Consider the following 20714-nt stretch of genomic DNA (forward strand, 5'->3'; position numbering starts at 1 on the left):
GATCCCGAGGCGTTCCAGGGCCAGCTGGGAACCATAGTCTTCCCAACGTGTCCTGGGTCTTCCCTGTGGCCTCCTACAAGTTGGACGTGCCCTAAACACCTCCCTAGGGAGGCGTTCGGGTGGCATCCTGACCAGATGCCCGAACCACCTCATCTGGCTCCTCTCCATGTGGAGGAGCAGCGGCTTTACTTTGAGTTCCTCCCGGATGGCAGAGCTTCTCACCCTATCTCTAAGGGAGAGACCCGCCACACGGCAGAGGAAACTCATTTTGGCCGCTTGTACCCGTGATCTTGTCCTTTCAGTCATGACCCAAAGCTCATGACCATAGGTGAGGATGGGAACGTAGATGGACCGGTAAATTGAGAACTTTGCCTTCTGGCTCAGCTCCTTCTTCACCACAACGGATCGATACATAAATCCATATATTGCTGCTGGAACCTTAATTTTCCTGAGGGAATCAATAAAATACTATCTGTCTATCGATACAACGTCCGCATTACTGAAGACGCCGCACCGATCCGCCTGTCGATCTCACGATCCACTCTTCCCTCACTCGTGAACAAGACTCCCAGGTACTTGAACTCCTCCACTTGGGGCAGGGTCTCTTCCCCAACTTGGAGATTACACTCCACTCTTTTCTGGGTGAGAACCATGGACTCGGATTTGGAGGTGTTGATTCTCATTCCAGCCGCTTCACACTCGGCTGCGAACCGATCCAGTGAGAGCTGAAGATCCCGGCCAGATGAAGCCATCAGGACCACATCATCTGCAGAAAGCAGAGACCTAATCCTGCGGCCACCAAACCGGAACCCCTCAACGCCTTGACTGTGCCTAGAAATTCTGTCCAAAGGGCAGCCTTGGCGGAGTCCAATATTTAGGACTATTCAACCCGCCACTAAATTAACAACAACAAGATTGATTATTGATCATTTTTCTGACCATGCAATTGTATGATGACTGTATTATGCTGACAGTATATATTTGAAACATGAATTGATTAACGTGGACCCCGACTTAAACAAGTTGAAAAACTTATTGGGGTGTTACTATTTAGTGGTCAATTGTAGGGAATATGTACTGTACTGTGCAATGTACTAATAAAAGTTTCAATCAATCAATCAATCCAAAAATGATTGTAAAAATTGACAGTTGCCATCAATACCACGTGGGTGCTCGGCCCGAAGAACCACAATATCTATATATAATCCAATTACAAGTTTTTTAAAGTGTTATTTCGCCATAACTTGAGATAAAAGTCACTGAGCTGTAAAGCTGTGTGGTCATAAAGCCAAGTCGTGACTACTAACAACATATACGTAATCTAGTTAGATGTGCGATACCTTGGCGCCCTCTGCAGGTTGACTGGGCCAACTACACGCTGGTCGCCCAGAAAGTAGACGTGTCCCACTCCCCTCTTTATCGCCCCCTGCAGGTAAACTGAGCCAACTACACACTGGTCGCCCAGAAAGTAGACGTGTCCCACTCTCCTCTTCATCGCCCTCTGCAGGTAGACCGAGCCAACTACACGCTGGTCGCCCAGAAAGTAGACGTGTCCCACTCTCCTCTTCATCGCCCTCTGCAGGTAGACTGGGCCAACTACACGCTGGTCGCCCAGAAAGTAGACGTGTCCCACTCCCCTCTTTATCGCCCCCTGCAGGTAAACTGAGCCAACTACACACTGGTCGCCCAGAAAGTAGACGTGTCCCACTCTCCTCTTCATCGCCCTCTGCAGGTAGACCGAGCCAACTACACGCTGGTCGCCCAGAAAGTAGACGTGTCCCACTGTCCTCTTTGTGAAGTGTCAGATGGAGGCAGACATCAACAACATGGAAGAGCCGGCTTACAAAACACTGGAGACTTACATGGAGTCCTTAGGGCGGCAGTTAGAAGAACAAGACGCGGTGTTTGTCATCGGACTTCTGGTGGCTTTGGCGGTTGTGGTGGTCACGTGTGGTGAGTTAGCATCCTCGCCTGCTAGCATGCTAGTGCTAGCTGAAGCGGGTTAAGAAGAGACTAAAATGTGTGTTTGGCAAAGTTAGCCTCGGTATTGTTTCATCTTGGAAGTTTTTGCTGTAGCACACATTCACTAATGCTGGTCTAGTTGGATAAAAGGCGTGTTTGCCTTTGAGGAATTAGGACCGGAAGCGAGCTCGATGCTAACTGAAGTGAATACCATCATCCATCCATCCATTTTCTACCGCTTATGTTGTCTCTAATATAATTTAACACCATCATGTTGTGTCTAATATAATTTAACACCATCATGTTGTCTCTAATATAATTTAACACCATCATGTTGTCTCTAATATAATTTAACACCATCATGTTGTCTCTAATATAATTTAACACCATCATGTTGTCTCTAATATAATTTAACACCATCATGTTGTGTCTAATATAATTTAACACCATCATGTTGTCTCTAATATAATTTAACACCATCATGTTGTCTCTAATATAATTTAACACCATCATGTTGTCTCTAATATAATTTAACACCATCATGTTGTCTCTAATATAATTTAACACCATCATGTTGTCTCTAATATAATTTAACACCATCATGTTGTCTCTAATATAATTTAACACCATCATGTTGTCTGTAATATAATTTAACACCATCATGTTGTCTCTAATATAATTTAACACCATCATGTTGTCTCTAATATAATTTAACACCATCATGTTGTCTCTAATATAATTTAACACCATCATGTTGTCTCTAATATAATTTAACACCATCATGTTGTCTCTAATCAATCATCAATCAATCAATGTTTACTTATATAGCCCTAAATCACTAGTGTCTCAAAGGGCTGCACAAACCACTACGACATCCTCGGTAGGCCCACATAAGGGCAAGGAAAACTCACACCCAGTGGGACATCGGTGACAATGACCCAGTGGGACGTCGGTGACAATGATGACTATGAGAACATGATACTGTGAAAGATCAATCCATAATGGATCCAACACAGTCGCGAGAGTCCAGTCCAGAGCAGATCCAACACAGCAGCGAGAGTCCCGTTCACAGCGGAGCCAGCAGGAAACCATCCCAAGAGGAGGCTGATCAGCAGCTTAGAGATGTCCCCAGCCGATACACAGGCGAGCAGTACATGGCCACCGGATCGGACCGGACTCCCTCCACAAAGGAGAGTGGGACATAGAAGAATATAATTTAACACCATCATGTTGTCTCTAATATAATTTAACACCATCATGTTGTCTCTAATATAATTTAACACCATCATGTTGTCTCTAATATAATTTAACACCATCATGTTGTCTCTAATATAATTTAACACCATCAGGTTGTCTCTAATATAATTTAACACCATCATGTTGTCTCTAATATAATTTAACACCATCATGTTGTCTCTAATATAATTTAACACCATCATGTTGTCTCTAATATAATTTAACACCATCATGTTGTCTCTAATATAATTTAACACCATCATGTTGTCTCTAATATAATTTAACACCATCATGTTGTCTCTAATATAATTTAACACCATCATGTTGTCTCTAATATAATTTAACACCATCATGTTGTCTGTAATATAATTTAACACCATCATGTTGTCTGTAATATAATTTAACACCATCATGTTGTCTCTCATATAATTTAACACCATCATGTTGTCTCTAATTTAATTTAACACCATCATGTTGTCTCTAATATAATTTAATACCATCATGTTGTCTCTAATATAATTTAACACCATCATGTTGTCTCTAATATAATTTAACACCATCATGTTGTCTCTAATATAATTTAATACCATCATGTTGTCTCTAATATAATTTAACACCATCATGTTGTCTCTAATATAATTTAACACCATCATGTTGTCTCTAATATAATTTAATACCATCATGTTGTCTCTAATATAATTTAACACCATCATGTTGTCTGTAATATAATTTAACACCATCATGTTGTCTCTAATATAATTTAACACCATCATGTTGTCTCTAATATAATTTAACGCCATCATGTTGTCCTTAATTTAATTTAACACCATCATGTTGTCTCTAATATAATTTAACGCCATCATGTTGTCCTTAATTTAATTTAACAATTTAGTAAACTAAAAAGGCCACATTGGCATGTGTTGCAATGTTAATATTTCATCATTGATATATAAACTAACAGACTGCGTGGTCGCTAGTAGTGGCTTTCAGTAGGCCTTTAAATATTATTCTAATTAATTCATCACCAATGACAAAAAAACTGTAAAATTAATATATGTTCATATTTTAATATTACCTTGAGATAGATCACTGATTGGCTACAACATTGATATTAATTCCTTGTTATTTCTCAGCCTTTTTTCAAAAATCATACTTCAAGATCTAAATGAAAAAAACTTTTTGTCATTAGGAACAATTTTGGTCTCACTTTTATGTCAATTTCAAGGAACGGAGATGATTATGAATATATTGTTTATTTTTACACAAAAATATACAACATTATATATAAGTACATATTATATACTTTATATATAATGTATAAATATTAAATATGTTATATTGCTACTACTTTAGTCGGAGCTTTAAATATTCTTATTAATTCATGTTATACTTTGTATTGCTACTACAGTACATTTTTAGTCTACTTCATTGCTACATTATCCTTTCCACCTTCACTTTCCATCCTTTGTAACTGAGCTACTGTGTGGATTAATGAAGTTTGTCTAATCCAGTGTTTTTCAACATTATTTGAGCCAAGGCACGTTTTTTTCCATTAAAAAAGTCCAGGCGTTTCCTGTTTAGTTGGTATTTTCCTGTAGCAGTTTAATGTCTTCCTTTGAGTGTTATTCCCCGCACCTGCTTTGTTTTAGCAATCAAGATTACTTAAGTTTTTTCTTTTTCCAGTCTTTCTCAGGTACTTTCTCACAAGCAAAACTGTCCATAGTGCGGTGTTGCTGGTCGGGTTGTGTGACGCTGGAAAAACGCTGCTTTTCAGCCGGGTGAGTTGCCTGACTGTCGTCATCACTCTGGATGCTTCCAAACATTGACATATTTCCTTTTGTCTTCCCCTTAGCTTCTGTCTGGAAAGTTTAAACAGACACAGACCTCCATTACTGACAGTAGTGCTCAATATAAAGCGAAAAATGACAGGGTAGGTTTTGTTTGTTATCCCAAAATGGAGTGTTTTTAATCCCCCATGTATTTACCTGCATGCTCTTTTCAATGACCAGGGAGCTACTTGGACTCTGATAGACCTGCCAGGTCATGATAGTCTGCGCCCACAGTATTTAGAGAAGTTCAAGTCAGCTGCCAGGTGAGTACAGACTACCAGTAACTGCATTGATACAAATATCAAATGCTATTTCCATCCATTTCCTACCGCTTGTCCCTTTTGGGGTAACAGGGGGTGCAGGAGCCTATCTCAGCTGCACCTTGGACAAGTGGCCACCTCATCTCCGGGCCAACACAAATAGATATATGCCTATGATCCTATGATGAAAATGACAGGCCTCATCTTTTTAAGTGGGAGAAATTGTACATTTGGTGACCGACTAAGTACTTTTGCCCCACTGTATTGGAAAATAATCTTAAGAGCGTTCCACCCTAACTCCCCCTCAAAATGTTTTGAGTTTTGAGCAGTCCCAAAAGATGTGGGTCTGGTCTCCTATCCACAGTGCTTTCAGCACAAATTAGTTTTCGTCTTGTTGAATTATGTAAAACAGTGTTTTAAAATATCTCACATTCACCTTCCAATTAAATTCCTTCCAAACTGGAATGCTAGTCAATTTGTGACCATTTTCACAAATTTGCTCCCACTCTTGTTCCCCAGTCATGACATTCATCCCCAGTGCCCACTTCTCCCTCACACCAAGAGCACTCCACAATTAAATAGATTGCAAATAGATATGACACTGTCTCTTCACATATTCGTTCTTTTGAAACACGTAGGAAAAAAATGTTTCAGAAGCGTGCGTTGCCTTTTAATTCTTTATGTGACATTAAATAGCTTCTTAGCTGCAAAAACATAAACAAGTAAATGTTCCTCTATTTATACTCTTAAATCAAATTGCAGCTACTCTAAAACGGCCCGTCACAGCACGGGCTTGGTACGTGTCTTAACTAAGTTCCTGAATGCTATGTTGTGCATGGTTTAATCAAAATGCAGAGTTCACAATCAAACCTGATAAGTTGCTCTATAGACTGCGTGTCATTACAGCGTCTACAGCAGGTTGATTGGCGACACTAAATGGTCCCTAGTGTGTGAATGTGAATGTTGTCTGTCTATCTATTACTGTCTGTATATCTATTATTGTAAAGAATAATAAATACATATTTAATTTAATTCTTCATTTTAGCTTGTTTTTTCGACGAAGAATATTTGTGAAATATTTCTTCAAACTTATTATGATTTAAATTCAAAAAAATATTCTGGCAAATCTAGAAAATCTGTAGAATCAAACTTAAATCTTATTTCAATGTGTTTTGAATTTCTTTTCAAATTTTTGTTCTGCAAAATCTAGAAGAAATAATGATTTGTCTTTGTTAGAAATATAACTTGGTCCAATTTGTTATATATTCTAACAAAGTGCAGATTGGATTTTAACATATTTAAAACGTGTCATCAACATTCTAAAATGAATGTTAATCAGGAAAAATTACTAATGATTTTCTATAAATTATTTTCTTTTTTTCAAAAAGATTCGAATTAGCTAGTTTTTCTATTGATTTTTTTCGGTTGGATTTTGAATCTTAAAGAGTCGAATCTGAAGATAAACTATGTTTCAAAATGTAATTTTAATTTTTTTTAAACCGTTCAATTAAGTGTTTTTTTCATCATTTATTCTCTACAAAAAACCTTCCGTAAAAGGAAAAAAAATGTATGACGGAATGAAAGACAGAAATACCCATTTTTTTAGATACATATAGATTTATTTATTAAAGGTAAATTGAGCAAATTGGCTATTTATTTAAGTGTGTATCAAACTGGTAGCCCTTCGCATTAACCAGTACCCAAGAAGTAGCTCTTGGTTTCAAAAAGGTTGGTGACCCCTGGTCTACAGCATCCAATAAAGCGATCATGAAGCTTCCAAATAAGCAGTGTCCAATTAGGCGAATTAGCATTAAGCATTTAATAAGGTTGAAGCGATCAACAAAAATGATGGCTCCCCAGCTCAGCTTCCTCCTGTGCAGTTAAAAATGCTCCTTTTTATAGTGACTGCAAGCAATGTCATGTGACACTCTTAAATTCTGTGAATACAAATACAAACACACCATGTGACCTCTATATACACATTTCTGGCTCCTACAAACATCTTCAAACATTTGCATGGTTGATTATAACCCCATTATTTTGGATCAAATATGGCAGAAATGATACCAGATCCTGTGTCAGTTAAGGACTTGAATGATCCTAGAGACAGAAATCCTAACTTGATGTTTCTCACTCATGTGACAAAATAGGAATTAATCACAATTGTGAATATAAATGTAGATCCTGGACTTCAACTGATTGAATGGTAAATGGGTTATACTTATGTAGCACTTTTCTACCTTCAAGGTACACTATTTCCACATTCACCCATTCACACACTGATGGCGCAAGCTACCGTGCAAAGCACTTACCAGGACCCATCAGAAGGAAGAGTGAAGTGTCTTGCTCAAGGACACAACGGACGTGTCTAGGTTGGTAGAAGATGGGGATTGAACCAGGAACCCTCAGGTTGCTGGCATGGCCACTCTCCAGACTGCGGCACGCCGTCCCTTAAGTTAAAACGGAATTGCTATGGAAAAAATAAAAACGGTTATAAAGGAGATTTCAGAACTGTTGATGTATATCAGCATCTATCATTCCAAACAGGTAAATCACCATACAAAATAAAAATAGCAAAACTTTTTTATCAATTCATAAGACTGGAGACAAACACCACCTCTTAAATCACCAAAAACCTATTCAACAGATTGGACAAATTCCTAAATATAAGTGGAACACTCACAGAGAACCCACATGGTTACACAGCTGACATCTCAACTTCCATGTTGGAAATAATGCAAGAGATTACCAATGCAATATTATTGATCAGTGGTTCTCCAAGTAGCTCCTCAGAAAACATTTGACTCTCCAAGTACCATCATTTTGACCAACATTACAGTATCATAGAAGGCCGAAGTATTCATTAAAAAACATTCAGAGATTTTATTTAGCAAGTGTGTTATAACGCTACACAGTTTAAATATAGGAAAATGAAACTGTCACATTACAATATTTTAGGTGATTGTTTGACCAGGCAGAGCCCGCCTACAACTAGTGGGACCCATACCACACTTTGATAAACGTGTGCCGCTGCAGGGTTTATGGATCTAGAAGTCTGTGCTAAAATCTTTATTTCGTGTAATTGTGCTTGTGTAGATTAATCATTGTGATAAATGCATCTGAGTGGTTAAAACAACTGTGCAGCAGCTAAGAAATAAATGATTTAATTGACTAACTCTTAAGATGGAGGGTTCATCTTGTATGTGGGTTCTTGTGAAAAGAACATACACAATGTCATTTGTCTAAACCAAACGTCTCCCTCTATTCCTTTACCCGCATCTATGCAGAGCCATCGTCTTCGTGGTGGACAGTGCCATCTTCCAGAAGGAAGTGAGGGACGTGGCAGAGTTCCTGTATGTCCTGCTGACAGACAGCGTGATCTGTAGGAATACCCCGACTCTCTTGGTGGCGTGCAACAAACAAGGTCAAAGCATGCTCTCTCACTATGCAATGCAAAAATACAATTTTGCAGCTAAAAGTGAAACAATATTTTGGTCTTTTTATAGACATCACCATGGCTAAATCTGCCAAGCTGATTCAGCAACAGCTGGAAAAGGAACTGTGAGTGGCAACATTTTTTTCCAAATGGTATCTGTTTTGTGTGTTTGAATCCTGCACAAGCCCCAAAAAATTGAAATGAAACCATGGAGGCATGGCGTGGATATTAATAAAACAATCTTGCATTCCCTCATATTAGCGCCAAACAAGCCCTTTGGTATTCTCCCACAGCTTTCCATGAGTGAGCCATTGCAGTCCGATGTTGTAATCCAGTGCTTCTCAAATGGGGGAACTTGAAGGGATGCACATTTTTTTTTAAATATTTTAAAAATAGCAACAATTCAAAAAACCTTTTATAAATATATTTATTGAATAATGTTTCAACAAAATATGAATGTAATTTCATAAAGTGTAAAAAGAAATACAACAATGCAATATTCAGTGTCGACAGCTAGATTTTTTGTGGACATGTTCCATAAATATTGATGTTAAAGATTTCCTTTTTTTAAAGAAATGTTTAGAAGGAAGTTGATGAATCCAGATGGATCTCTATTACAATCCCCAAAGAGGGCACTTTAAGTTGATGATTACTTCTGTGTAGAAATATATATTTATATTTGAATCACTTGTTTATTTTTCATCTTTTTTTCCAAATAGTTGAAGAAAGACCACTACAAATGAGCAATATTTTGCACTGTTATACAATTTAATAAATCAGAAACTGATGACATAGTGCTGTATTTTACTTCTTTATCTCTTTTTTTCAACCAAAAATGCTTTGCTCTGATTAGGGAGTACTTGAATTAAAAAAATGTTCACAGGACAAATGGTTGTCCATCACTGAAAAAAAAAGGTTGAGAACCACTGTTGTAATCAGTAAGTCCCTACATTTTCTTTGCCCTCTTGTTTTGGGTAAAACTGGCTCGTACATGCACATGCTCCTCCGCTGTTGCCATTTCTAACACAAAGTAGCATAGTTTTAACTTATATTTGTTCGTAGACTCCAGACGGAAGCGCTAAAAACTACAAATGGCACGTAAAAAAGACCGCCCACAAAACGGTGCACCTGAAGAGGTTTGAAGATGGTCTGTAAAACATCTATTTAAATTTTTGACCAAAGAACTACCATTATATGTTATATAGACCACGGAGAAGTTTTTTTAAATATGGAAAAAAAAATCATAAGACCCCTTTAATTTAATGTCCAGGGGACATTTTGTGCTGTTTATTTACTTTCAAGTGTTGAAAGAATGGTCATCTGTCTAAATGGCAAAGCAAGACAACCTGTACACTTGTTCATGAAGACAAAAATGTAGTACAGTATTGAATACTGCTCAAATTGCAATTTTGGATTCCACATTTGTACTAGCAAGTGCAACATGTGTCCAGCAGATGGCACTACTACTTTTACCATTCAAAGCATGTAGCCAAATTTATCAACTTTTTTACTCTTTTCTGCACAGGTGCTTTGTTATGGAAATCCCCAAAATATAATTGTGTATTTTATGTAAAGGTAGTTTGATTTGTTTTATACATTTGTGAAAAAATATTAATAAATATCGATATTATAGTTTTAGGGAAGCTTAACTTTTTCCACGTAAGACTGACTTTTATTTGAAATTTGTATTGTACTCTGACCCTTGCAAGGCCAAATAATAATTGGAGGTGTCTCCATACAAAACCGACATCAGCGCTTTGAGAACTCACCAATACTGATGTAATCTGATATGATATCAGCACATATAATACACAGTTGTAATATTTTGGAGTATGGAATGTTAGAAAAGGTTTCATCCAGTGAAATCAGCCAGAATAATGGTATGTAATAAAAACATTTATTATTAAATGTGGGATCTGAGTCGAGGATGTCATCCTGACTTGTGCAGCCCTTTGAGACACTGGTGATTAAGGGCTATATAAATCAACTTTGATGATTGAATCATCTGGAAGGGACTTGCGCTGTCTTCAAATGGAAGTGGAGTGGGTTTTTTTGGGGTACACCGTGCATAAATTGAATGATGCAGAAACGTTTGTTACTGGATACTTTCTACTCTGCTTTTAACTTGGAGACTTTGTATCTGCTAATAATAATATGCAACTAATATTTTATACATGTTTATACTGGCAAATATGTTTCAAATGGCAATATTGTTTAATTAAAGGCAATTATGAGCTATGTGCAGGTACTAGCCTAATATCTTACCCTGTCTACCTTTTGTACACGACTATGCTAAAACACAAAAAAATATACAAACTTGTGTGCTTATAGGAGGACATTTAGCTGTGAAATGGTTGCCCAGTTTTATGCAAATAAACACGCTGCAAGATTGCTTGTATCGTATGTTTTGCTGATATGGATATCAGCTCAGGACACTCCGTAATATCTATCAGACATAAAACATGTTCCCCCACATTGAACAACTGGTACATTTCATAGAATTGTCTCTCCTGGGAGGCAGACTGCCTAAAAAAAAAGTGTGGTATAAAATTCAACTTGCCAATGTCAAAGGCAAAAATGATTTGAAGTTCCTACGACGAACAAAAAAATCACTTGCCTTGTCCTTTGCTAGGAACACACTGCGAGTGACTCGCTCTGCAGCTCTCAGCTCCCAGGACGGCTCTGCGGGTGGAAGCCTTTATCTGGGGAAGAAAGGCAAGGACTTTCAGTTCAGCCAGCTGCCAATGAAGGTGGAATTCTTGGAGTGCAGTGGTCGTGGTAGCAAAGGTGACGAGGGAGAGGCTGACATCCAGAGCTTGGAGAGCTGCCTGGCTCAACTGTAAACTTCAAACGTGGACATCAAGTCAGTATCCACTAGCATCTCATCAAAGACTCTTGGGAAAGTCGAAGCATGCAATCAAAGTCAAACAAACCTAATAGTGTAATTAGCTAGAAGTAATGAGTGATTGCAAATATAAACACACTTCAAGTACTTCAAGATGAAAATAAGGCTCAATTAAATCATGTCTGCGCACTCAGCTTGATTTGAAAAGTTTGCTATTTCTTCAGTCGCCTGCACAGGAAGTTGTGTGCCTTTTTATTGCCCAACAGTTGAATGTGTGTTGTTTTTCAGAACATATTTGTCATTATAAAGCTATTTACTTCTGCAAATGAAAGATTTTCTTGGTTATAAATAAATGAAGGTGAATTAAGATGGACTTTTGCTTTATTCTTGACCAAACAAAAATTCATTGTACAAATAAAGCAACAGTGCTAGTCAAAGATCCAAATATGATGAAAGCAGTTATTTTTAGGATGCTGCTGAAAAAAATGACTTCAAATATCCACACTTGTGATGTCATTCATGTGCCGCCAGCTGAATAGCCGTTCACTAATGCATCCTGGGCCAGGAGCATGTCAAACAAATAAGCAACTTCCTGTTTATCACAGATTTGCACGAGTCATTTGCTTTGTTTAGAGAGCATTTCCTGTTATGTGCGTTGGAGAAAAAAGGTCAAACAGGAAGTAGACGCAGAAGAAAAAGACTCTGTAGTCCAAGCACGCTTAAGTGCAAAGTATATATTGTAAGAGGATGAAGAGAGTGGTCTATAGATCAGACAGGGGGTAGACTGTCAGAGTGGAACTTTGATCTGCCACAAGCAAACTGGGACTTCCTTTAAGTAAAGCAGGACAAAGCCAGTTTATTTTGTCCCCGTGATCGATGTTCACTTTGGCTCCAGAATCTTCCCCTGCCTCACTCTTCTGTTGTGCCTCTGCTTTACCTTGCACTTTTTTCTTTGCCTTGTATTTGCCCTTTTTGTGTGAAGCGGCTGCCCCCTCTGGTGTCAGCACGGGGTGTTTGCTGATGTCCCACAGACACACCTGCCCGTCATTCCCTCCAGTGGCCAGCCAGTAAGGATGGGAGAAGAAGTTGACAAAGTGGGCTTGAGAGGCTCCCTGACGGTGTGCCTTGAACGCCCCCTGCTGCTCCAGTTTGGAGCCGCCGCCCACACGCAGCAGGTGCACGCGCCCGTCCTCTGCGGCACACGCCAAAATGTTTCCACAGCCGGCCACTGTCACGCAGTGGGCCAGCGGCGGGTTAAAAAGCTGACCGGGACGCTGTTGATGGTCATCTTCCTCCTCTGCTATGTCCTGGAGGTTGAGGGTCCAAAGGGGGCGTGTCTTTTGCAGACTCCACAGCATCACCTAAAAGGTAAAGATCATAACACAAGTTAGGTTCAGAAGTTGCTTTTTTTGATGGGGGATTTGATCTAAAACAGTTGAAGTAGTGATTCAGCTTTGAGGGATTTCACCTTTTTGATCTTGAAACACAACTTTTCCACAACAGGTATGTTCAGGGCCCACTTAAATATTAACTCTTGATTTTAATTATATTTAATAACTAGATGAGGCAATTCCTGACATCATTTGGTGTGAATCCTCCAATGCTGAAGTTGAACTGAAATCCTGGAATTTTTTTTAGGATTGAAGTAGAGCACACAATCCAGAACAGGCGGACTACTTTGAAGTTGGAACAGTTTGAATCAGATGAAAAATGTGGGAGTTGTAGAACTTTGAATGATGTCTCATTGATTTCAATTTGAATTTCTCCCAAAAATTGAGAATTTTTGGAAAAACGGGAATTTTTAAAAAAATGGTTAAAAAAAAAACTTGAATGGTCTGAATGAGTGTTGGAATTGGTCAAGAAATTAGGAATTAGTAACATGTTGAATTGAGAAATGGCATTACGGAATTCCTGGAATTTTGGAAAAAATATTTTTTTACAGTTCAAAAAACAACTTTTTTTCCTAATTAAGAGGAATGTTTTAACAGTAGTACGGTTGAAATGCGGTGAAAAATGTGGAAAGAGTAGTTGTCTGAATAAAGGGCTTGGAAAAAAAACTGAATTTTGGGAATTCCTGGAATTTTGTTAAACTTTAAAAAAAAATTATAGTTTGTATATGCAGAATGAGTGGAATGGTGGATGTTTGAAAAATGACCAATTCATTTTTAATGGGAAAAATGTCCCGGAAAACCTGGAATTCTGGGAATTTTTGGAATTTGTCAAAGAAAAAGCCAGCGATTCCCAAATATGCTGAAGAGTTTGAATCGGGTGAAAAATGTGGAAGGTAGAGTGCGCCAAAATCTGGAGAGGAATAATAAGTATTTGAATAATAAATGGATGAATTTTGGTGTAGAAAAGCATGTGTGAATGTTTGGATCATTCACACAATTACCTCAAATACTGAATGTTAAACACGCTAAATCTCGGGATAAAATTACCCAATCCTAAAATGAATTCTTACTGAATTGATGTTTCTTAAATGAAATGTGGACAAAATTGAAATGAAAATGAAAATAAAGCTTTGCCTTGTTAGTCATAATTTTTGTGCTTAAGAAACTTTTTCTGTTTAATATTGTCATAATGACCACAAGTGGTGAGAAAGTATATGTAACAAGCTAAACCTAAAGATACATTTACCCATTCCTAAAATGAATTCTAACTAATTTAATGTTTCTTAAATGAGATGTGCAAAAAATTGAAAAGCAATTTGTAATACAGCGTTACATCGTTAGTCATAATGTCTTCTGTTTGAAATGGTCATAATGACCACAAGAGGTGAGAAAGTATAGTACAACTGAGTACCGTATTTTTCGGATTATAAATCGCTCTAGAATATACGTCGCACCTGCTGAAAATGCATAATAAAGAAGGAAAAAACCATATATAAGTCGCACTGGTATAAGTTGCATTTTGGGGGGAAATTTATGTGATAAAATCCAACAGCAAGAATAAACATTTGAAAGATAATTTAAAATAAATAAAGAATAGTGAAGAACAGGCTGAATAAGTGTAGGTTATATGAGGCATAAATAAGCAACTGCTATGTTAACCTAACATATTATGGTAAGAGTCATTCAAATAACTATAACATATAGAACATGCTATACCTTTACCAAACTATCTCTCACTCCTAATCCATAAATCCCATGAAATCTTCTTCCTGGATGTGGCTTCTAAACAACTCTGCCAACTCCAAAGGTATGCGCTGCTTCCTCTTGTCCTTTTCTGCTGCATATTTCACTACATCCAGCTTGTAATCTGCACTACATGATTTCCTTTTCAACGCCATTTTTGTTCAGCCCTTCTCACTTTTTATAAGTTACTGCCAACCATGAAATGATCCATTTTAATAGCTACGGCAGTAGCATATAGCATATAGCAGTTAGCATCCTATGACCCACAATGCACTTCTGCCATGACCCTCCCCAATTCTTATTAGCTGACGTGTGTGTGACGATTGCCGACATTTTGTTCGTCTCTTTTGCGAATGAGATGAAAAATATTAGATATTTTACGGTAATGTGTTAATAATTTCACACATAAGTCGCTCCTGAGTAGAAGTCTCACCCCCGGCCAAACTATGAAAAAAACTGTGACTTATAGTCTGAAAAATAGGGTATGCTGAGGCCCATACTGGCCACAGCAGAGAAACTGATGTTGTTGGGTGCTCCTATGGTTAAGAAACACTGATTCAGAGGAATTACAAGCATTTAACAAATTAATATTTGTAAATAAACTAACTAGGGATGCACCGAAATAAAAATTTGTGGCCGAAGCCGAATAAAATTTAAACGCTTGGCCGAAGGCCGAATACCAAATACCGAATAATGAATGCAGTTTTTCACAATTTTTTTATATTGCATAAATACCCTAGAAAAATATTTAGACATGTTTTTCAAATAAAGTAATTTTCTATTGAATATTGACATTTTTTTTATGTTCCAGTAACCTTTGCTTTTCAAAAAAAGCACAAAGCTTTTCATTTATATTAGGCCTTCAAACAAAACATGCATTCCCAAAAAAAATAAAGTGCATTAAAGTGGATAAACTCACAACAAATGAATTATTGTCCTTTTGGCAAAAGTCTGCTTAGCCACAGTAGATATGCTAATAATGTAAACAGAAGGCTCAAGTAAATCTCAATAAGTGTGTGCTTGTAACCTCATACACTTATACAGGTAGCCTACACAACAGGCTAATAATGTAAACAGAGAACCCACTAAATCTCAATAAGTGTGTGCTTGTAACCTCATACACTTATACAGGTACACAACATATCCCAGGCCAGAACAGATTTGTCAATAACAGTACTTCAGCTTCAGAATAAAAAGAAGGAAACTAACTATGTATAAAACAATTTAAATTTAACACTGCACGTTGGTTGATTGCGTCACCGCGTAAAAAAATTGCGTCACACGCCACTATTCGGCCTTGTTTTTAATTCATTCCACCGAAGGCCGAATGTGGCTTTTTTTGCCATATTCGGCCGAAAATATTCGGTTACCGATTAATCGGTGCATCCTTAAAACTAACATTTAATCACTGAATGTTGGGAGTTCAAAAGCTGCAAGGCCATATTTGTCCGATGTGGTATGTATTTGATTCTAAGCTTTCCCTTCAATAGTTCTACTTTGGAAGAGTTTGAATGAGAGTTCCTTCCTCGTCTGACCTGCATGTCCAGTCCAGCAGAAACCAGGTTGTTGGGCCTGAGAGGCCGAAAAGCCACGGAGGAGCAGATGTTGGTGTGTCTACGGAGAGTCCTGCACACTTTCTTCTCAGGGAGCTCCAGTATCCTGACAGCCCCGGAGTCGTCAGCCACGGCCAAAGATGAAGCCGTCTCGTTCAACGCCAGACAGTTGATCTCCTCCTCTCCGGCGCCGCCAAACTCCTCCACGGCGCCCTTGAGGTTTCGGGAATCAAGCGTGCTGACGACGTCCCCGTGCGAGGCGTAGAGTAGGCCTGCGGGGGAAAACACCACACTGGTGCAGTCATCTTCACCTGAGAGCTTGAGGCTTCCTACAACGTTTCCTTCTTGGCTCCAAACTACAACCTCGCCGCTCTCTGAGCCTGAAGCCACGAATCCCTCGCCGCCTGGAGAAGTACCCACACACAAAATGGGCGCCGAGTGTCCTTCACGCCACTGCTTGGCCATGCTGAGTGAGAGAAAAGGGAAAATAGTTACAATTGTGAAATCATTTGATATAAACTTACAAGTGTCAGGGCAACACTGAAAAAATGAGGATCAAGTAAAAAAATATTGCTATTATAGTACTAGAATGAGAATAGAAAAATCGTGATTGTAAGAAAATGTTACATGTGTCAACATTTGGGAGCAGTTAAATATTTGTTAGTTTATTATTTCTTTGTTCAGTGGTCAACAAAATAAACAAACAGTTGTACATTTATAAATTGAAAATGTTGCAAGGTGAAAGGGTTTAGGCTGAAGTTGAACACTTATTGTGCCTAACACTATAAACAATCTCAAATACAAGATGCGCTTCCAAAAATTATGAAATTTCCTTTACACAACATGTGAATTTTTTGTGAATTATATTTATATAGCGCTTTTTCTCTAGTGACTCAAAGCGCTTTACATAGTGAAACCCAATATCTGATTTTTACATTTAAAGCAGTGTGGGTGGCACTGGGAGCAGGTGGGTCAAGTGTCTTGCCCAAGGACACAACGGCAGTGACTAAGATGGCTGAAGCGGGGATCGAACCTACAACCCTAAAGTTGCTGGCACGGCCGCTCTACCAACCGAGCTATAGCGCTATATAAATCGACCTTGTACACAACATAAACACAGTTCAGTTATGCACACAGTAAAGATGTGTGAAATATTCCTTGTACATGTCTTAGTTAAACATTTGTACCAATTATAAACAAACAATTATATTTCCGTTATTAATTATATCCCACATTTAGTTTGTAATTAACATTGATCATTATGTTAACTACTGTGTTGATTCAAGAGTGAAACATTTTTCCAACACATTGGTCTTAAAGTGTTTTTTGAATGTGGATGGAAGTGGAACATTTGAAACACATCTACTTATTAGCTCCATATGTTTGCTTTCTGAAAGACAGCTGGATGTCATTGTATATCAAATGTTGTATTAAATGCAGAAGTATGGTGTCAGAGGCCTTGTTCATGATTGGTTGAAAAGTTATCTTGGTGGCAGAAAATGTGTTAAAGGCCTACTGAAATGAGATGTTCTTATTTAAACGGGGATAGCAGCTCCATTCTATGTGTCATACTTGATCATTTCGCCATATTGCCATATTTTTGCTGAATTGATTTAATAGAGAAAATCCATGATAAAGTTCACCACTTTTGGTACTTCCTGAAAAAGCCTCGCCTTTACCGGAAGTGGCAGACGATGACGTCACAAGTGTGGGGGCTCCTCACATATTCACATTGACTATAATGGGAGCCTCCAAAAAAAACAGTTATCCGGACCCAGAAAACCCCAATTTCCCCATTAATTTGAGCGAGGATGAAAGATTTGTGTTTGAGGATCTTGATAGCGATGGATTAGGAAAAAAAAAACAACAAAAAAATGCGATAGCATTGGGACGCATTCAATGTTTTTAAACACATTTACTAGGATAATTCTGGGAAATCCCTTATATTTCTATTGTTTTGCTAGTCTTTTAGTGAGTTAAATAGTCCCTGATAGTCGGAGGGCTTTGTCCACAGGTGTGTTGACGGAAGCTGTACGGACGACACAAGCTCAGCTGATATCCGTTAAGTGGCGACTTTTTAACCACAATTTTCTCACCGAAACCTGCTGGTTGACATTCTGTCGTGTTTCATGTTGGCTTGACCGCGCTCTGATCCATAGTAAAGTTTCACCGCCGGGAATTTTATACAAGGAATCACCTTGTGTTTGTGTGGCTAAAGGCTAAAGCTTCTCAACTCCATCTTTCTACCAATTAATTGAACACATTGCAAAAGATTCAGCAACACAGATCTTAATACTGTGTAATTATGCAATTAAAGCAGACTACTTTTAGCTGTGTGTGTGTGCAGCGCTCATACTTCCTAAAAACGTGTGACGTCCTGCGTACACGTCATCATTACACAACGTTTCCAAGACGAAACTCCCAGGAAATTTAAAATTGTAATTTAGTAAACTAAAAAAGCCGCATTGGCATGTGTTGCAATGTTAATATTTCATCATTGATATATAAACTATCAGACTGCGTGGTCGCTAGTAGTGGCTTTCAGTAGGCATTTAAGATAGTGTATCTATAGGGGGCGCCACCCGCAACAGGGGGATGGACAGGGAGGGTGTAAAGAACAGTGTAATTTGTCCTGTCGCCACCATCACGTCTCCATCTCACCACAGCCTGGGAGGCAATAGACTACAGACTGTGGTGAAGTAGGCCTGTTGCTGAGTGTCGGTGCTGAGTAACCGTGTAATACTCTTCCATATCTGTAGGTGGCAGCCGGCAGCTATTTGCTTTGTAGATGTCGGAAACAGTGGAAGGCAGCATGCAGGTAAAAAGGTGTCTAATGCTTACATCAAAAATAAACAAAAGGTGAGAGCTCCTAAGAAAAGGCATTGAAGCTTAGAGAAGGCGATGCAGAACAAAACTAAAACTGAACTGGCTACAAAGTATACAAAAAAAGAATGCTGGACGACAGCAAAGACTTACTGTGGAGCAAAGACAATGGACATCCGAACATGACATAGCAATCAACAATGTCCCCATAAAGGAAAATAAAAACACCTGAAATATTCTTGATTGCTAAAACAAAGTAGATGTGGGAAATATCGCTCAAAGGAAGACATGAAACTGTTACAGGAAAATACCAACAAAAGAGAAAAAGCCACCAAAATAGGAGCGCAAGACAAGAAGTAAAAGACTACACACAGGAAAAAGCGCAAATAAGTCAGGGTGTGATGTGACAGGTGGTGACAGTACACCTACTTTGAGACAAGAGCTATAGTCAAGCATGCTTGCTTATGCTTAAAAGTCCATCCATCCATTTTCTACCGCTTATTCCCTTTTGGGGTCGCTAGCGCCTATCTCAGCGACAATCGGGCGGAAGGCAGTTTACACCCTGGACAAATCGCCACCTCATTGCAGGGCCAACACGACTTATTACTGTCAACTGAGTTTAGTTATTTTAAAGATGTCTGCTGCTGGTGTTCCTCCGCATTTTGTCAATGAAAACAACCTGCCTTGGCTCAAAGAAGGTTGAAAAACACTGCCTTTTACTATAATACCATTTAGCCCTACTTGAGGTTGGTTAACTCAAACCAGACGTGATAGTCCAGTAAAGTAAGACAGACATTGGCACATTCGAAGATATAAAAGTTAAATGGAAACAAAGTATAAATGTTTGGAAGCCCCGCCAAGTAAACACGTGGTCTGGTGGCTCAGTTAAATACCTTCTTTCCTTGTACTTACGTGAAACAACCACCTAAAAGGTGCTCTCACGGTGAATTAATATCCTTGTGTCTTCATATCTCATAGTCTTGTGTGGCTGTTTCATATATTAACACAAAAACTGCCAATTATGTGAAATGTTTGCCAACTCATTTACTGCTAGCTAGTGGCCGCCATGTGGACATCCGTCGCGGTTTGGTGGCGTCACGTGGAAGCAGCGACATATTATAAGTAAACGCAGCATTGGCTGCTGTGACGCGAGAAATTGGGCCGCCATCTTGAAGTGGTGATGAGGAGCAGGCAAGCAGCCTAAAGTGATAGTTGACAGGTAGAAAACAAAGATGCTAAAGTGACAGTTGACAGGTAAAAAACAAAGATGCTAAAGTGACAGTTGACAGGTAGAAAACAAAGATGCTAAAGTGACAGTTGACAGGTAGAAAACCAAGATGCTAAAGTGACAGTTGACAGGTAGAAAACCAAGATGCTAAAGTGACAGTTGACAGGTAGAAAACCAAGATGCTAAAGTGACAGTTGACAGGTAAAAAACAAAGATGCTAAAGTGACGGTTGACAGGTAGAAAACAAAGATGCTAAAGTGACAGTTGACAGGTAAAAAACAAAGATGCTAAAGTGACAGTTGACAGGTAGAAAACAAAGATGATAAAGTGACAGTTGACAGGTAGAAAACAAAGATGCTAAAGTGACAGTTGACAGGTAGAAAACAAAGATGCTAAAGTGACAGTTGA

The 20714-nt window shown here is 38.5% G+C and overlaps 2 protein-coding genes across 2 annotated transcripts; one reads left to right on the plus strand and one right to left on the minus strand.

Annotated features, from left to right (window-relative positions):
• Nucleotides 1-1725: 1725 nt before the first annotated feature.
• srprb (SRP receptor subunit beta) lies at nt 1726-11935 on the plus strand. Its single transcript, XM_061878202.1, has 7 exons — nt 1726-1953; nt 4882-4976; nt 5051-5128; nt 5208-5290; nt 8575-8711; nt 8794-8848; nt 11356-11935. Exons 1-7 carry the CDS (start codon nt 1806-1808, stop codon nt 11564-11566), a joined length of 807 nt encoding a protein of 268 aa, XP_061734186.1. The 5' UTR covers nt 1726-1805; the 3' UTR covers nt 11567-11935.
• wdr53 (WD repeat domain 53) lies at nt 11932-20184 on the minus strand. The gene is made up of 3 exons (XM_061878200.1): nt 19991-20184; nt 16238-16721; nt 11932-12929 (listed from the first exon to the last, which is right to left on the minus strand). Exons 2-3 carry the CDS (start codon nt 16718-16720, stop codon nt 12330-12332), a joined length of 1083 nt encoding a protein of 360 aa, XP_061734184.1. The 5' UTR covers nt 16721; nt 19991-20184; the 3' UTR covers nt 11932-12329.
• Between the last annotated feature and the right edge of the window lie 530 nt (nt 20185-20714).

The sequence above is a fragment of the Nerophis ophidion genome, linkage group LG18 (assembly GCF_033978795.1).
Source record: "Nerophis ophidion isolate RoL-2023_Sa linkage group LG18, RoL_Noph_v1.0, whole genome shotgun sequence".
Lineage (NCBI taxonomy): Eukaryota > Metazoa > Chordata > Actinopteri > Syngnathiformes > Syngnathidae > Nerophis > Nerophis ophidion.